Below are 18786 nucleotides of genomic sequence, written 5' to 3' on the forward strand. Positions count from 1 at the left end.
TGTTTCACCACACGATAAGTGCAAGTGGTCCCCCAGACCTTAATTAATTGCACTAGACTAATCCTTTGCCGGCTGAATTAGCCTAATCATTTTAATTAAACCCTTGAAAGCGACCCCCAAATAGACATGCACCACAAAACCGCCACCAACTCAAGACTTAGGATTAGGACCGACACCCAACTTGAAAATTTGCAATGGCTATTAATACTTTGAATGTGCAGTGGCTATCAATTCTCAAAATCAATGCACAGAATTTTTTTTTTTTTAAAAGCTTGTATTTCTTTTGATGACGCTTAATTTAACTGATGTCACCGTACCTTGACATATGGCTCAGAAAAAGATTTATTAGTATACATTTTTTTAAAAAGTAACCCAAAATTCCCGTGTCCATTTATTTTCAAGAATGTGCATGTTTTTGCCTTTGGGAAGTGCTGTATTCTAACTGGACATTTTACTTAAACAAATTCTTAGATATTCCATAAAAATCAAATAATTTAAAGAGTTAAAAATTCAAATAAGCAAAAACCAGTTATTCAATCTATTTCTGAATTCGATTACCAACATAATAATGATGGAATAAATAAGATATCCAAATCAAACGAGCAATGATTTAAATCATTTGAAATTTTCAACTCTCAAGAATTTTGAATCAATTATGTAACAGTAAAAGCATTATCGCCTCAAAATTTCTTTCCCTAATAAAAAAAAATCATTTGTAATCATACATAAAGGAAAATGAAATTGGCTTTATTGTAGGTCACAAACTTTATCTGTGAAATCAACTTAATGCTCGTGGGCCGAAAACAGAAAGAATAAAAAATAGTAGTGCAATTACTACTATATTTGATAAATGAAAAAATGAAACAACAGAATATGAACTACTATTGCTATTGACTGGTCAATTAAGAATTCATTGCAATACCACAACCGACCATTGAAGTAAATCCCTTTTTTTTTTTAAATGGGTTATTTAAGTAAATTCACATGATATCAATCTCTGCACTCCAATAGAAACGTTGTAATAGATCCTAGGCCGAGAGCCACAAATTTAGACACACACATGCCTACGTGTCTGAGCAGCAGACCATAACCTCATGCCTCGCCCCACGTGACGTGGACCCCACGCGTTCCCCTCCACAGTCCTCTGCCTCACAAAGTCTTCCAGCAACAGCACCACTGCACCACACACTTTCTCTCTCTACACTTTTCTCTCTACTGTTCAAAAGAAGGGGAAAAAAAAGAAAGAAAATGCTGTTCCTGGTTTTGCATTTTTCATTGCACGATTAGAAAAAATGGAAAAATAAAATAAAAATAATTTACCTGTTTTTGATTGGATTTGTTGAAAAGAGGTTTGTTTCTCACTGTGTTCTGATTCATGCTCTCTAGCGTGTCCTTCGACGGCGCCGTTCTGGAGATAACTTAGTTGAAAGAACTGGAGATGTTTGGACTAAGTTTGAAGCAGCAGGCGGTGAATTTTCGGTTTGGAGTAGTTATCGTTCGTGGATTTTTTAGCTATGTTTGATTGGAACGACGAAGAGGTAATTTTTCCACAAGACTGATTTTTCATTAGGTGTCTTCTTTTTTTTTTAAAGTATTTATTGCCTATGTTTAGAGAAAATGAAGGAAACAAAGAAATGATAATTGAAAACAAAGATTTAATTGACTAAAATGTATAATTTATAGTTATTAACTCATTTTTCTTTTAGCTTTATTTTTAATTGGATTATTTTTTTTTAATTCTTCTTTTCTGTCTTGCCATGTCAAGGCAATAAAATAATTTTGTTTTGTTGGTTATTTGCGTATTCTTTTTTGCATCTCATTTTTTTTAAGGTTAAAGGTTTTTAGGTTTCTAGCCTTATCGTGGTGTTGGTTTGTTTATGTGTGATCACAAATCTGTAAGGTTTTCATGCTGCCTATGATGAGTTCATACTTGTTTTGTTAGGGAATTAATGAGATTCTTATTGTGCTTCCACATATTATGGGTTTCCTTGTTCTGTTACAAGTCATAGAATACTAATTTTAGTTTTTGAGAGTGGAATCTGAAAAATATTGGGCACTATTCACTCTGTGTTTGCTAAATCTTGGTTTAATTTCCTAACTAGCTAAGCAGTATCCAGTTTAATATGATTATTGTTCGCTTGTATTGCTGCTGTGGTTGAGCTTAGTTTAATTTTCAGATTGAGTTGCTTGATCATTTTGTGCGCATACGAGATTGTGGTTTACGACTCTTGGATCACATGCTTGAAAGTCATCAATCTGAGTTTGAGTCAAGCTTGATTATTAAAGCATCCTCAATGGTTGACTTGTTTATTTTTTGAACTAATCTTGAACTGGCATTTCCTAGCTGAAATATGCTTGGGATACAGTGCCCAAACAACTCCAGGTATATGAATTTAGATTGTAGCTCAAAACTGCACCTTGTAATCATGGTAAACCCTGAAAAGTTGCTACGGCAGTTGTGTGTGTCCAGCAGAGATCAGGTACAGGAACTAAGGAAGTTGATTTTTGCCAATTTTACTCAGATTTCCTTGAGTAGATGGCATTATTCAACAAGCGCTGAGTATCAGGTTTGGTTGCTGAGCAGTTGGGGCACCCATTATTAGTAGATAGAGAATGCATAAGTGCTCTTTGTAGGAGGAATTCTCATAAAAGAAAGATACATATGCTAGTAGATTTCCACATTTGATTGTATATCGGGGAAGGTCCAGTTGAAAATTGGATTTGCAGCAAGACATCCACATTTAGGGCTAAAAAACCACAGAGCTAAATCACTGAACACAGTAGCCTCAAATTTGTCGGAATCCCATATCCATCTTCAAGCAATTTGAATGAGTTTGACCTTTCTTAACCATCCTATTCTTGTGAGAAAACACAGATTCAACCAAAGTCTAATTGCCTGAACTACAGAGGATAAAGAGATAAAAGGAAAACCTTAAAAAGTTTGCACCCATTTACAACATAAAATTGCTAGAAAACCTCAGAAGTACGTCTTAATATAAACAAATAGCACATAGCACCGATATCCAATTTTAATATGCATCAAGGTACCAATAACTACAAAGTTATGGACTCTTAGCTAATATGCACCTTGCGCAAAAGAAGGAAAAGGACAGGCATTTTCCTTGATGTTTTCCTTTTGTGTGGGTTATGCTAATGTAGCAACACAGAAACTGTTGCAGATTAATTTTGGGACGAGATTGAAAACAAATGATTTGGAAATTGATGTTTATACAAGTATTTGGACTAATGTGTTGCACATCTATTATTTTAGATAATACTTCCATCTCTAGATAGATTAGAAGAGTTTGAAATTTCCTTTTTTTTTTTGTTTGGCTGGTGGACTAAAAGCTGGATAGGCTTTCCTGTATCTTAATCTATTTCTTTATGTCCATAGCTATTGAAAGCCATCTTGTGCTTAGGTAGTCTTATAAATGTAAACTTCATGGAGCTCAAAAAATACTTATTGTTGTGCAGTCTATAGGACCTTGGAAGGATGACTTTATTTGTAGTATGTTTTCTGTCCCATGGTTTCTTTGTCGTCTTCCTACTGCTTGAAATTTTCTTCTTATCTCATCTACAAATTGATGCAAAGTTTCTTCTTTGTGCATATAATGAGGACACAATTGTGGCAGACAGCCACAGATTTCTGCTAAATTTGTTTCCTTAATTTCTGGAAAATAGCAGAATAGTTAAATAGTGGTTTGCTAAAGAGGATCTGTAATGTAATGAATTATGTAGTCCTTTTCGCTCCTGCATGTGTTAGTTATGATGGGAATGCGTGTCATAATTGTTTGATTCATACATGCACCCTTGTCTTAAGGCATTTTAGTTTCTCAAATGAGCTGAATCAGGAGTTCCTGTAAAGCACTTAGTCTAGTTGGGAGACTCCAAAGCCGGGAGCAAAACTTGATCAACGTCGTTTTTACTCCTTGGTTACCTAATGTTCTTTGGTGTCAGATCTTGGATATGTTTGAATTGCTATGTGTTGAAAGGAAGCCTTAAGTGGAAATTTCTATTGTCTTTGCACTTTCTTTGGGCCATACATGCAGAGGAAGCATGAGGGTGGGGGGTGGGCAGCATCCCAAGAATTTAGAGTTTCAGTAATTTTGCCTTCAAAGTATTAGTATTTCGTACATATCATTAACAAAATTAGACTTCACTGCCTTCAAAATTTACATAAGGTATGGAAGTTTTTTCTAATATATTGCCATATAACGTTTGCCTCTCCATGTCCCACTTACCGTTTCCATTCCAACTTTAGAGTTTATCGCAATCTTGTATGAGCTGGTCTTACTGGCAAACAATTTGCTTAGGAGTTGAGATGGGTTTGCCGTGGTTCCCCATGGAAGTTGAGGGATCCAAAGTCGTAAGGAGATTATAGATGCCTCAGATTGTGGCTGTTCAACATTTAATAGCCTCGAGAATTAGCCTATTTATGATCATAAGCAAGACCTGTTTTCAATCTATTGCATGGACTAATATGGGCATAAACTGTGTTGTGCTGCTACATGATGAACGCAGGTTTCTGATTTTTAGAGCAACTGTTTGGATATGCTCTCTAAGGATAACCTAACCGATATCCTGAAGCCTAGACTCCATTTGTAAGACCGCTTCTAGATTCTGAATCACCTAAATTTGTAGAGCAGTAAAGCTGCAGTTGTTCATCCTTGGATATACCTCATATAAGGGCTCTAGATGCTTAGCATACCTACTCCACTACATTGGTTGACCTCATGCATCCAAGAGTCTGGCGATGAGTGATGCACTTCATGATTAAGAGCAAATTGCTTAGAAGCATAGCTGGATCACTAAAATTTCTCTGTATATGAAGCATGGACAGTACCCTTGAAGGAATGATTTATGTTGGCACATGAGCAAGACATCATACATTATCCAGTAATGCTCAAATTTGCCAAACAAAGAGATGTTGCAGAATGAAGACACATGCATATTATGTGATGAACCTGGGAGGAAGAAGTTTAGACGTCAAACTTAACAAGTGAAGGTTTCTTCCCATTATAGTTGTAATATGTGTCTCAAATTTCTGCTTATCATACTATAGCATGCAAGCAGTAGTTTGTCTTGGCAGAAGGTCCCTAATTCTTCAGGAATGAACTTCTTTTGGGGTAGGGGATTCATGAGGATGATCATATTACTCAAGAAGTTAATTTCATTTCATTGATGAAGTTATTTGTCTGAAACAAAAGTTGCTGCATATCAGGATAGAAAGCAGTTGAACAAGGCATGACTACAAGGAAACCTAAGATTTAAGATCACCGGACTGAATACAAATTTTATATGGAAGATAAATGGCCTGGGTGATTAATTAACTCTTTAATGATTGCAAGCAAAAAAAGTTTGATTATTAATATTGTCATGTGTTAGCAATTTTTAGGTGTTTAGGTTTCTCTAATAAGTTGTCTATTGGAAAGAAGAATCTTTGAACCAGTCCCTCCTAGGTCAATTTAGGCTAAATTCTAGGGGTGTGGATGTGGGCTTTTCTGTGTGTGTCTACCTATCAATCTATATCTCTATCTTTCTATCTATATATCTATATCATTGAGCAATTATGCATATCTTTGTTGTCATGAATTAGTATATGCACTTTAATGGTTTACAATGTAGTGAAGATATGCTGTTTCTATGTATTCTACTCATTCTGCTCTTAAGTCATGAGATTCCACATATTTTCTGTTGCATTTCAGCTGTCAAATATTATATGGGGTGAGGCTGGGGAAGGTGAGGATCATATTGTTCCATATCCAGATGCAAATGAAGAAAAACCTCTAGGTTCGTATGGAGATTGTATTAAGAAAGAAAAGAATCAGGAAGCTGTGGATGTAAAAACTGCTGAACAGAAGAAACCTGCTACACAAAGTGATCTACATGGAGTAAAACTACAATGCAGTTCCCAATATGACACAAATGAAGATCTTTCTGCAATGGAATTTGGTGTGGACTCATGGCCTGATCTCTCGTTACCGGGTGCTGCAAAGGCTAATGAAGATACTATGGGTACTGAAACATCCAATAATGTAACAGATATTTGCAAACATGATTTAAGATGCAGTGCATAATCTATTCACGGAGATAATTTCCCTTTGTATGTTGTTATTAGAAAGTTTCACTTTTTGACTGTCAAAATTTCCCCAGAAGACAAGGCTGCTCCTCTCGATAATGCTTCTGAAATTTTCCAGAGCCCTCTTGATGATAGTGAGCAAGGCGATTTTGTTGATTATGGTTGGGCTAGTGTTGGGAGCTTTGAGGACCTTGAGAGGATCTTTAGGTAATGCAAAATTCTCTCTCATTCTTAGTTTTGTTCATACAATTAAGGATTAATCTTTCCTACACTCATAGTGTATATACTGTCAGCGTTGGATGAATGACAACTATGCAAAATTTGAATTTGAAATTCAATATTTGCACATATGTCATGAATCCAATGGTGATAGTGTATACATTGTCAGTGTATATAAGATTTACTCATACATTATACTTTTGCTGTAACGTTAAATTCAAAATTCATGTCATCTATTGTTCTAGACCACTTGACAATAAATAAAGAAAGACTTGATCTAACCCTTGAGGTTAAGCCGGTCAATCACTTTGCATAAGCATTTTCAATAAATTATAAAGATGAACTCTATCGATAAAAAGTGGACAAAGTACATGCGATTGGGTTTCAAGTCTTCTCTTCTTGCCAAAGGTGGAACTACATCCCATGTACATCTAAAACCATAGGTGAGCATCTTGAGGCTGGAACTCCTCACACCTAGAAATGGAAACTGAAAACTTTAAAGCAGAGTATGGAGGAATAATTTTGTTCAGGACATGATCATCCAACTCTTTGTAGTTTCAGAATTCGATGCTACAGCTTGTCAAGAAACTGCTAGAAGATGTGATTTTCATGTACAATTCTGACAAATTTGGCTATCAACATGGGCCCCTAAAGTCAAAATAGCAAAATTATGGTGGAACCTTAAGAAGCCAATGCAAACCTCGAATAAACTTATTGAAGTTTTGCCATCCTCTTTATACTGAGTCAAATGTACCATGAGAAACAATGGTTTTAGTTTTCTGTTCTGTTGATTTCCCTGCAAGTATGCTGCAACAAATTAATGACCACGTGACGTTCTAATACCTATTTTTCTCACTTCGTTTCCCCATTTTGTTCTGATGATGTTTTCGATGAGATTAAATTCACAGTCAATTATAACAAGGTCAGTCATGGGTTTGAAGAGCGTCTGAGGATAACTAATTTGGTTGAGCTATTGCAGTGGTACAGCTTTTTTTTTGTTTTAATAATTGAAACTAAAATAGAAAACTATTATAATTACGTTGCATCTTCTTCAGACTCTAAAGTACATGATCGAAAGACCAAGGAGGTCATGAAGAGAAAAAAGAATGACTCTGGGAGCGTAAAATTAATGAATTGATGTGTCAGCAAAAAATTATGTAATCCCACCTTTTGTGTATTGTTCCCTGAACTAGGGCTTGAAATCATACTTCCCTGCTTACAACATCAAACTTTATGTGTAAATACTTATTCTCTGATTAACTCCAATGACCAGCCAAGCTAGTACTAGCTTGATTACTTATTCTCTTTTGTAAGCAGTACTAAACTAATTACACCATAATGCTCTCTCTCCCTCTTCCTGTCACATTTTCCATGAACACCATAACAGTGGATTTAGGTCAATCTAGATTGAAGTTTTAGATGGCTATTTCATCCTTTTAGACAGAAACAGTACTTGAGCAAATTCCGACTGCAGTAGTTGCAGAATTTTTCTGGGTAATTTCTTACATGTGATGTGAAGATAATTACAATCTATGAGCACTGACTCTAATTTTACACACTTATAAATGCCATAAAATTCTTAAATACAATTCAAAGTGGTAGCAACACATGACAATTCAAGCTCAAAGTCTTCTTGCAAGTTCATATTTGTGTCAAAAACTGGGAAGGTGAATCTGCCCAGGGTATTTTGCATGTATCTTTCATCAAACATGGCAATTTCTTCTTTTAGTTGGTGATAAACAAGGTAAAGATTTAAAAGAAACTAGACTTGATCACTTTAGGCATAAGAAGAGAGCAATCTAATATACCCACACCACTCTCTCGTGATATATCTAAATCAACTAATGTACAAGGACTTGAATACTCTTCATGCTCTGAAATCCCCGTATAAACTATAATGCTGGAATATTCACATCGTGTGGCACTGCTGTTTCTGGAAACTCCTCATAAATCTGTCAAATGTTTTGCTAGGAGGACACATTCATATTAGTGTCATCCTAAAAAGAGTAGATTACCTACTAGATTGATTATTTCACCAAATGGATTAATACACAAGTCTTGAGAAGATTAGTACTAGCTTGATTACTTTACGAGAAGGGTTTTACACAAAGTGTTTGATGATGAGAGCAAGTCAAGAAACTCAGCTTCATCATGTTCAGACACATATGCCATAACTTATTGGCTTCCTCTCTCACTTGTTTAGATATTGAGAAGCTTTTCCTATTTAAGCATCTCCTGATATGCACAAATCTTCTTCTTGCCAGATTTGTGTGTATGGTGTGGGACACCTTTCTGTCTAAAGCTGTAAAAATCGCATTGTTTTGCATATATAAGTGTGAGCATAAGTACCATCTACAACTTCTGGTGAGTAAGGTGAATGCTGGATTCAAATGTGCCAGGGTGCAGCAATTTATCACAACAATGGCCTTCATTTGTTTGTCTTATAATGTAGTAGTGCAGAGAAACTCAATATTATCCTAGCATGAGATGTGACTTTCAAGCATGCAAGGATAGAATAATCCTTGTCAGGTATTATTGTGGACTCTTACTCCATAAATACTCCCTCATCCAACATAATGGTTTTGGGATGTCTGACTGTGATTCTGAGTCATGTACAACCAAAAATTTCTATTTGGTAAATGAGGACAAAAGCAGGAACCTAAGTACAGTAGCTCTCATAGAACTACTAGGCATGCTATTTTCAGGCATGACGTAACATACTGAGTGTCTTGATTAAATAGGTTGGGGGTGTTGATTGAATGGCTTATTACACGTTTATTCTGTCTTCTGACAACTAAAGCAATCACTTAGGCTGGTAGTTTGTACTCAAAAGAGTTGGTGGACTAACATGCAAGCAAATTAATATAAGTTGTTAAAATTGGTTTACTGGCCAAAAGTTAGGGAACTAAGTTTTGGTTGAGACCAAGCTACTTGGTCTGGTCTTGGAATTTGGATTAGTTGTATTAGGCAGCTCTTTCTGATAGAAGTGTAGTAAAAGATGCCACAGAAATCCATGTTATTAAATGTGTGCTGTGAACGGATTAAATGACATGATGTCATTACTGATGTAATAATTGGTATGATTAATTTGGATCATTGTCATGTCATAAGTAATGACAGTCATCTTTACAACCTAGGCATTATGTAATGTAAGTTAGGCTTGCCAAAATTCTCTAGTAAGCTAAAACTGGATATAATTAGAGAGGATATGGCTTCTTATTCTCTGATTCTGCCCTTATTTTGTTTTTCCATGAAGATTTCTATAACTACTTAGTAATATGAAATTGCGTATGTAAGTGAAGCCGAAATTTGCTTTGGACTATGTTTTCTTGGAGATTAGAGAACAAAACCTGGATGTAAAAGAAAGAGGATGAACACTAGTGAGAAGTAATGTTAGAGAGAAGCGGTGTAGAGAAGAGAAACTTAGTGAGGGCTATTTAAATCATCGGCCAGAGGGCCTAGGAACGGTGAAGTCTAGGTGGCAGAAGTCAGAGATTCTTAGTTGAGATATTTGGCAAGCCTAGCTCACTACAGAAAATTGGCAAGTCTAGCTTACACATCCTTGTTCCTGTAACAGAAACATGACTAATTAATGCGTCACTCTTGACATCCTGTCTCATTTATTTTATGACACATTCAATAGATAGTAAGCAACATTAAATAGTGTAGTAAAGATGCTAGGCCAGTGACAGTAAGTTGCAGTTGCAGTTGCAGTCCATGCTTCCCCTTTAACGTAGCTGGTTAGACTTTGGCCCGTGATAATAAAAGACTCTCTGCTTCCCACTAATATTAGAAATTGTTACTTTCAACTCTTTTGGCCAAGCTAGCAAACTTTATTTAGTATTTCAAGTTGGTATACCTCAATTTTGTTAGAAATTGCAAAACTGTTTAACGATTGTTTCTCTGAACTGAAGAAACAGTGGTGTCAAAAGGTGGTCCAGTTTGACACAGGTCATAGGGCCAGTAGGACGGACAAAATATATTTCATTAATAATTTTAGGTAATAAGTAATGAATGGGTTACAATAATGTGGATGATTCTTGACTCTTCCCCATTTTACATTTTGGTCAAAGATAATTTTACATCTGCTTCAGTTTTAGTATCATTAGCATATGAATTTTGTCTTACAATTAAATGTCAGTTCCAGTTCCATCTAGTACTTTATTTTGTGAAAGAGAAGAAATAAAATTTAATTGCCATTTTATTCAGGAGAAGTAGCTAAAAAGTGATAGGAACATTTCATGTGAAGTTTGTGGATCACTCAGCTGACATATAAAGTCTTAGGGCTGACTGTAATATTTTCTGTGTCAAATTAGGAGCCTATCATACACATGCTTCAACTTGCGGTTGAGTGTGAGGAGAAGACAAGGGTACTTATTGTGGATCATGCATGATTAATGAGATAGGTTATGAATGATTCACCTACTTTTGGAAAAGACTTGTTTTTCCCAAATTTTGACAATTTTGTAACTCATAACTTATCTGAAGCACTTGTGCTAGTGTCTTGGGTTTCAAAGTTTGTTGGTTTGGTTGCCTGTTTTTACCTTTTCTAGCCCTCTTGTATTTCCACACTTTGAACGTCCATTTCCCTTTTTCCCCCCCACCTTTGTTCTTCTCTTGAATTAATATCAAGTGCTTCTCCTGATTTAGACCCAATGAATCAAAAGAGGCTACTTTCTGTGCTATTGCATCTTAGAAACTTGGTAATTAGCCCCTTTTGTCATCTGTTGATTAGTTTCTCCTTGGTTAGATGTGAATCCGCATGAGTGGGCTTTCGCGAATTGCTCAAGCAGAAAAGCCAGTACAAGCTTTAGGCTTGATTTACCAGTCTGTTATCATATTAAGATTTTTCTCCTCATTGTTTTGGACTCTGTAGGAATTTGTTAAATTCCTTTTCTGATTGTCTTACACACTGAAAGATAGATTTATATAGGGTGGATGAATTGTTTATGCTGAACATATTAGTGAAACATGAAAACATAAAATTGAATTCTAGTTTTATGAGAAAGTTATTCTAAATCTTCCCAAGTCAGAAATCCTACTTGGGTGGAAATTGTGGCTATTGTACATTTTGAGCGTGAGTATTGGGAATATTAACGACATCGGAATTTTTGCATGTTGGGGATGTCAGATATGAAGTGTGACTAAGGTGCTTTTTGTAGTGATATAAAGACAATCTCTCTCTCTCTCTCTCACCCATACCCCATCATGTGATTCTTTATTATTCTTATTCTTCAAGTTGTTAATGCTATTACTTCTGTGCCTTTGATCTTAATTCATCAGTGCATGATATGAGGTCTTTTACTCCCCAGGACTTCTGGAACTCGATGTCTTTGTTTACTCATCATACCTCAAGACTTAACCCCTGCCTCATGAGACTTCTTGGACTTCATTCACTCCTACGTTAATAAGGGTCTAATATCTTGTTCTGAGAGTTGCATTTAATTCCAATCGCTTTTTGCTTGGCAAATTATTGATTGGCTTTCACGAATCCTGAGTCACATGTTAAATATAGGAAAATAAAAGTAGCCCCACATCGAGCTTCCCAAGGCTTTTGATGAGTAAGCTTACAAAGATCTTGGGCTTGTCCGCTCCTTGCAAATGCATCTTGGTGCTGAGGTTCTTTAATAATTTCAACTCAGAAGCACCAATATAGAGCATAAAGTTTAAACATCACAGGATACTTTATGAAGCAATTCACAGAAAAAAAGGGCATCATACTCTTGATATGCTTATATTCGACTTGGGGTAGTATTCCTCAAGTGCTCTTACCAAAAGTTGTGTTTTCCGGTCCACAATTTGCAATATATGTCCCTCCATCATTAAAAGATCAAAGTGAACAAAGTAGTATTGGTGTTACAGTTTTCTTTCAACAATGTAGCAGCTTCTTTGCCCCTCCTGATCTGCTGACTTTAAGTAAAATTGAGAGAAGGGGCTGTTTTAAACTAGTGTTGAACTCCGTCCAAGTCAAGACTTGACACAGGAGCACAATGAATTTCCTGTTGCAGCACAGTCCGACATTTTATCTTTTTTGTGCTACTAATATGGTCAGCAATGTTGAATTTACCTAGGCCTGACTATAACACTGCATAATTAGTTTTGTGTGACAGTAACCATCTGACCTGATATCCTCACAAGTGACATTTTGCAGCAATGAAGATCCAATATTTGGATGTGGAAGCCTCGTTAATGCAGATGAGCTATGGTCATCTTCCAAAGATGTCACCAGCAGCCCTGAGAAGTCAATTCCCATGTCAGGTGACTTTCCATGTCTGGGGCTAGGCTCACTAAGGAGCACGTCAGAGCAATTTGATGTTCAAGGAGAGTACCTGTCAGATCAAAACCAGTGCTTTACTCCAGGACATGAGAAAATAAACTTGTTGACATCCAATGTCCCGCAGAATGTGAAGTCTTGTGCAGGAAATATAGGATACACCGGAAGTAGCAATAATATCTCAATGAAGGAGAAGGTACTACAGCTATGCCAGATGTAGATGAATTTTCTTCTCTCTCATTACTCTGACTTTTGTCCACTCTCTTCTGCATCATTGTAATTTCTGCTACATGGCCATTGGGAACAAATTGATTTATTTGTCTTGGAATGCAGGCAGCTTTTGAGATGAGTGGAAGTAAGCCAGTATATAACTTACAGCTTGATTCAGGAAATTTTGCAGTCGCTAACGAGTGTATGGTCAAGGTATATTTTTCCTACTCCTGGTGAAATTTAATTCCTATTTTGTATGAGGTTCCCATCCTTAGGAAGGTACCCCTTTCTTTCTATTTACTCCACCTTTGTTCCTTTCCTTTCCACATTTTAATGAGAAAAAAAAAACATTTTTGAATGATCATTTTTTTTGGCACACAAAAGGAACATCAACATGAAGTGATTATCTGAACTTTAGCTGGCTTCTATTCCCCATTGGTGAAGCTTTGTGCATTCTTGTTAACAGCAGCACCATAAATGCTGTCAACCAAGAATTACTTCTGTGGTGTACCTGGAAATGGAATTGCTTATAATTTCATTTCTTAAATCTCCGGAAATGAGTTGCCGTTCGGATTTGCTTAAAATAGATATAGATTAGAATTATGTCCAAAAAGAAAACAGAGATTCTTATAGATAATGCTTCAGAAAGAAACACAATTGGAATGTACAATCAGTCTTCATGTCATTAGTCTACCTATTGGTGCAAGAAATATTCAGTAGAAAAGAAAACATGATTAGCGTAACAGTTTCTTTGAACTTTTTCATTTATGCTCTCTTAAATTTGAGTAACGTGGCCATATTAACAGTATTTGCTAGCTACATGGGATGGTTTTCATTTTAGGTCAGATTGTTTTACTGCTACAGATGTTCATCCCCTTTTTTTGATTGTATTCTTGAGGCAAAAATGGCTAGTGGGTCTATTGTTTCAGAGATAGCAATTTTCGTATATTTTACAGACAGGACCTAGTAAAATATTTTATCCTTGATTGCTTGACTCCAGTGATTAGAATTGAAAACACAGCTGTCAAATTTTTAACCAAACCCATTTCTCGTTATCATCACTTAAAGATTCAATATTCCCCCACAAATATAACCTGGCTTTCTTTGAAAAGTAAGCCACAAATTTTCTGTTGTGTGAAATTGAAAATTTTTCACTGAAGATAAGTAGACCTGTTATTAGGTGTCTGTTTCCTGTGACATGTTAGATCTATAATTCCGTGGAACCGATGTCAACTTTAAGGCTACTGCATAACCATAATCTAGAACTTATTTCCATTATCTAGAATAGTCTTTTTCAAATTATTTTAGCCACATGATAAGTTGCCTTTTTAAATTTGAAGTTTTCTTCAATTATGAATTTCTTTTAAAGTAAATTCTCTTTTTCTTAGATGTTCATATATCACATGTCAAATTACTACTTGGATTTAACAAAATGACTGAAATTACTACCTTAAAGTAAATAGAGTGATCTACCTAACAGGACGAATAGATCATATGGAGACCAAAAATGGTATTCTGAAAGTCATATAGGTTCATCAAATAAGACTAGGGGAACCTGAACAAACAAAAATCATCTCATACTAATCTGAAGATATAAAAGCTGTTGTGTTGTTTCAGTATCACGCCTTTTTGGTACATTATTCATGTGCTTTTAATGGTTTCTTTACTTTAGAACATCAGAGTGTTGCTCTAGTTGTTTTCTTGTATGCAGGGGAATAAGCGAAAGAAGTTGAAAGGCTGGAAAAAATCAGCAGAAAAAAGTGAAGGCAGGCATTTGCAGAATTTACAAGGATGGACTCAAACTGGAAACCAGTTTCTTCAATTCGATGCCCCATATGCACCAAATATGGGTCAATCTAGCTCGTCTTTGGTGTTCAGTCAGCAGACACAATTTCAAGGATCAGAGTCTTCACATTACAAGCATCTCTCTAGTCCACTTTTGACTTCTTTCATTAATGGTACTATGGCAAAGCAGTATACCGCTATGCCTGTTTTGTCGCAATTTCATTCTGGAGAAGTTAGCCAGCAGCCTGCCATTTCCAGCTATGAGGTTCCTGGGCACTTGAATCCTTCTACTGAACCTTCTGTTAAGTCTTTGACAATGACTCCTCAGGAGAAGATTGAGAAATTAAGGAGGCGACAGCAAATGAGAGCAATGCTTGCAATTCAGAAACAACAGCAGCAGTTTGGCAATCAAATGTCATCTACTGAATATTCAGCTATGGAAGGAGAAAATATTGAAGCAGAGGAAAACCTTTCAACAGTTGCGTCTCTTGAGCCAAATTCACCCATAGAACAAGATGATTCCAATACCGCATGTGTGCCGCACGATGATTGCTCAGTCCAGGATTCAATACTATATCAACTTCAGGATATTGTAGCAAAGGTTAGAGCAACTGCAGTTTCGTTTCTTTCCTGGTGGATGTATTTACTTGCTAAATAATGCGCATGGTCTGTGCTTAATTTCCTTGCAGTTGGACATGAGGATAAGACTTTGCATTAGGGATAGTCTGTTTCGACTAGCTCAGAGTGCTAGTCAAAGGCAGAATGCCAGTGATACAAGCAGTAGCAATAAGAGCAACAGAGATGAAGTTCTCAGCAAAGAAGAAATTAACACTCATAACAGGTTAGAGAATCTACTGCCATTCATGCTAAATATTGATGAATGATATGTATTGCTGAAATGATATCATAATTTCATCCTAAAAGTTGTTGAACCATACAGTTTTTGTTATTAACTCACAGGCATCAATTATATTGCTTTACTGGATACTGGATAACTTGGAAATAAGTTGCAAAGCGGCTTTCCAGATAACTATATAACAATCGATGTACTGCATACATGCTTCTAAGTGCTGTATTTCTAAGCTCAATTAGAAATCACGAAGTCTCCAAAAATTCCCAACTCCTTTCAAGCACCAAAACTGTGTATTAGTAGCACTCAAATCTAAGGTTTCACTTTGTAACTTTACATTATTTGTTGCATTTGTGTAATTTGACATAGACAAGTTAAAACGAGAGAGAGAGAGAGAGAGAGAGAGGCCTAGATGTTCTCAGTATCACACATGAGAGCCATTGACATCTTTAACTTGAGTGCTTGGTAGATAGCATATATACCAAATTACTGAAAGAGTTCTTTCATAGTTGGGAACAATTTCACATTTCTCACTTTTCTCCTGCATTGATAGCATGGAACTCAACTAGCAGAGTATGCTCTGATTTTTCTCATGCTTAATTGCGTATTTTGATTTTTTCAACTATATTTATCTCTGACAATTTTCTTCATCCTGTTATTAATTGGAACATGAGTGAAAAATTGAATGAACAACCAATGCAGATTTTTTCAGATTATTACCTTAGCCGCGTTAGTGCATTGAATAGATTATCATTAAGATTGAAATCTCCAGTTTGTTATGTACGCAATGATATCCTGCATTGAAATTATCAGTTGGCAGTACATGTACCCAAGAGTGTCCTGATTGTACTGTTGTTTACTGTGTCAGTGCATTTGGATAAGATGTTTATTCTTGCTTAGAGAAAGAAATCGTGATGTTTATTCAGGAACATACTTGAAGCAAATCTAGGTTTTCATGGTGGAGTTGAGCATTGTTAAACCCTCATTCTCCAATTCTATTTTGTCACAGGTTTCTGAAGGCATCTGAAGCAGAGACAGAAACCAACCCAATCGACCGCACTGTGGCTCATCTGCTGTTCCATAGGCCTTTAGAGCTCACAGGAAGGATTGTTGAGACACCTGAACCAAACTTATCAGCTAAGATCCTCCACTATGACAAGCAAGCATCTAGCTCAATGAGCTTGCAAACTAACAATTTGCCTCAAAGATTAGAGAACAAGCAAATTCTATCCCATGAGGAATCAGAGGTTCCTTGCCTATTTCGTAAAGAGAATCAGTTGGAAAAAGCTTTGGAAACTTCTGAAAATACATTAACCGCCAGAGCTGCAGAAACTGGAATAATGAAAGTCGAGCCCTCCCAGTGAGAACTGAAGTAACAAAATCTTTAGAAGGGTAATTCCTTCCTTTATCTCTTCCAAACAGTATTAATTTGCATTTTATGTGTATATTATGGATTAACTAGTAATGAGCCACTCTTTCATTGTCAGCCCACTGGTACCTGTCTGTCATGGTTTTGGAAGGTCCAATGCTATAGCCATGACCATGGAAGAAGTCGTTCACTGGAAGTTCATAAAATCTATATTCCCTTCAAAAGGGAGTATATCATATGTCCGAAGTTCCTATTCTGGTTGACTAGAATATTGATGTCGTCACACGTCCTGTTGCGAGATCTGAAAGTAGATTGAAGCTACCAAACTTCTACAAATATGGCCGCTTCGCATATTGCTCATTTGACTAGATTAACTTGTTTGTGTCAACTTATTTATACCTGCGTGATCTGTTTGCTAGACGTGTCAGTTACATCTTCATTTATCCATCTTGGTAGATTCTTGCTGGTCATAATTGTATCTGTAACATAATTCAACTATCTCCTCATCGATCTTGGACTTTAATTGAGCAAGACGTGAAAAAAACTTGCACATTTTTATGGACAGCGGAAGTATGTTTAAGGTAGATTTTCCGTTTGAAGTGTTTTCGTTAGTCTATTAGTGGCGATAAAATATTCTTATTATTTATTGCAGATAATATTTTTATAACCCTTTCAAAACCTTGAGTGAATTTGTCACGTCCCAAGCCCATCTCGATCCAGGATGCAACAGATCACAGAAGATTATTTGAAAAAAATACTGTAGTTTTGTTTTTTTTTTTTTTCCGAAACGATATTTGATTATATTACTTTCAAAAAATATACAAGTGCGAGCAAATGCTCGAATTGACTCTACAGCCAGTGTACTTAACACTGAGGAAACACCAAGTCCTCATCAATTGTGATGCCTAAGGCATACATGCTAATACTAGAGCTTAGATAATTTTTATCACTACGAGCTAGACAAAAGGAGCACATATGAAACAACCTTTTCAACTGTACAATGTCCTCCACCAGCGTGGCTATTCTGCTGTCACTTGCCTTCTGAGTTCGAATATGATTGAGGAGTTGCCTGTTCTTCACTTGGAACTGTACCTTCCTCTGGTGCAAAGTATTTGCTTTGCACATAGCCAGCTTTAATGCTACTGCATCGTCCACTAGCTGTACCCCTGAGCTTCTTTCCCTTAGCGCCCATCCTATCATTGGTTCTTGGTTCCTTTCAGCTGCAGTTATTCCAATGCCTAAGATAGGTTTGTCTGTTTGTCTTGTTGCCGCAACTATCATCTTCACAGTTCCCTCTTCCGGCTCTAAATGCAGGTCTTCATTGTTGTGAGTTGATGTTTCTCCTGTGCTCATCCTAGCTTCCTTCTTTGCAACTTCATCAAATTGTAGCCATTCCTCCTGTGCTTTCTTTATAATCTTCCAAGGCTGATGAACTTTCCCCGTAAATTCCATGTCATTTCTAGCCTTCCAAATGTGCCAAAGAATGTTGACAGTTAAGGCCAAATGTTGCGATCCTGCTACCCTATGCCTTGCCTCAGTGACAGAGATCCACCATCTTTTGAAACAACCATGATGTTCTTGCATCCCATCCCATTGGATTGGGGCAATGTGCCAGATATGTCTTGTTTCTCTGCAATTCAGTAGCAAATGCTCCACCGTCTCTACTTCTTCCCCACACCTTCTGCAGATGGGGTCACCTGCTTTGGTTCTGCCGTTGATTAGCTCCCGTACAGGCAGTACATTATTCAAACATTTCCATAGAAAAATCTTCAGCTTGTGTTTGAGCTTGAGTCTCCACATTACTTTCCACATCTTATGAGTTTGTTTCCCCCAGCTTGTAGATACCTCCCTCTGACTCACTTCTTGTGACCTTTCTTTGTTGGATACCAGCATCTTGTACCCAGAACTGACTGAGTATCTTCCATCTTCACCGTGCATCCAGAAGTAACTATCCTCTCTTCCAGCAAGACTGATTGGAATGCTCAGGATTCGTTCTGCGT

At 36.6% G+C, this 18786-nt stretch overlaps 1 protein-coding gene across 7 annotated transcripts; it reads left to right on the plus strand.

Moving 5' to 3' along the window:
• The first annotated feature begins 1115 nt into the window (after positions 1-1115).
• LOC113732509 (protein LNK2) lies at positions 1116-17370 on the plus strand. Of its 7 annotated transcripts, none has more exons than XM_027258334.2 (9): positions 1116-1538; positions 5706-6015; positions 6157-6286; positions 12437-12768; positions 12906-12995; positions 14476-15168; positions 15257-15408; positions 16427-16809; positions 16905-17370. In XM_027258334.2, the coding sequence occupies exons 2-8, from the start codon at positions 5917-5919 to the stop codon at positions 16779-16781; spliced, it is 1851 nt and encodes a 616-aa protein (XP_027114135.1). In that variant the 5' UTR covers positions 1116-1538; positions 5706-5916; the 3' UTR covers positions 16782-16809; positions 16905-17370. The 7 variants fall into 7 exon arrangements, with proteins under 7 accessions (XP_027114135.1, XP_071936617.1, XP_027114131.1 ...); XM_027258330.2 differs by having other exon boundaries at positions 1118-1538; positions 12450-12768; XM_027258333.2 differs by having other exon boundaries at positions 1119-1538; positions 6154-6286.
• The last annotated feature ends 1416 nt before the right edge of the window (positions 17371-18786 follow it).

This window comes from Coffea arabica, chromosome 2e, assembly GCF_036785885.1.
Source record: "Coffea arabica cultivar ET-39 chromosome 2e, Coffea Arabica ET-39 HiFi, whole genome shotgun sequence".
Taxonomy (NCBI): Eukaryota; Viridiplantae; Streptophyta; class Magnoliopsida; order Gentianales; family Rubiaceae; genus Coffea; species Coffea arabica.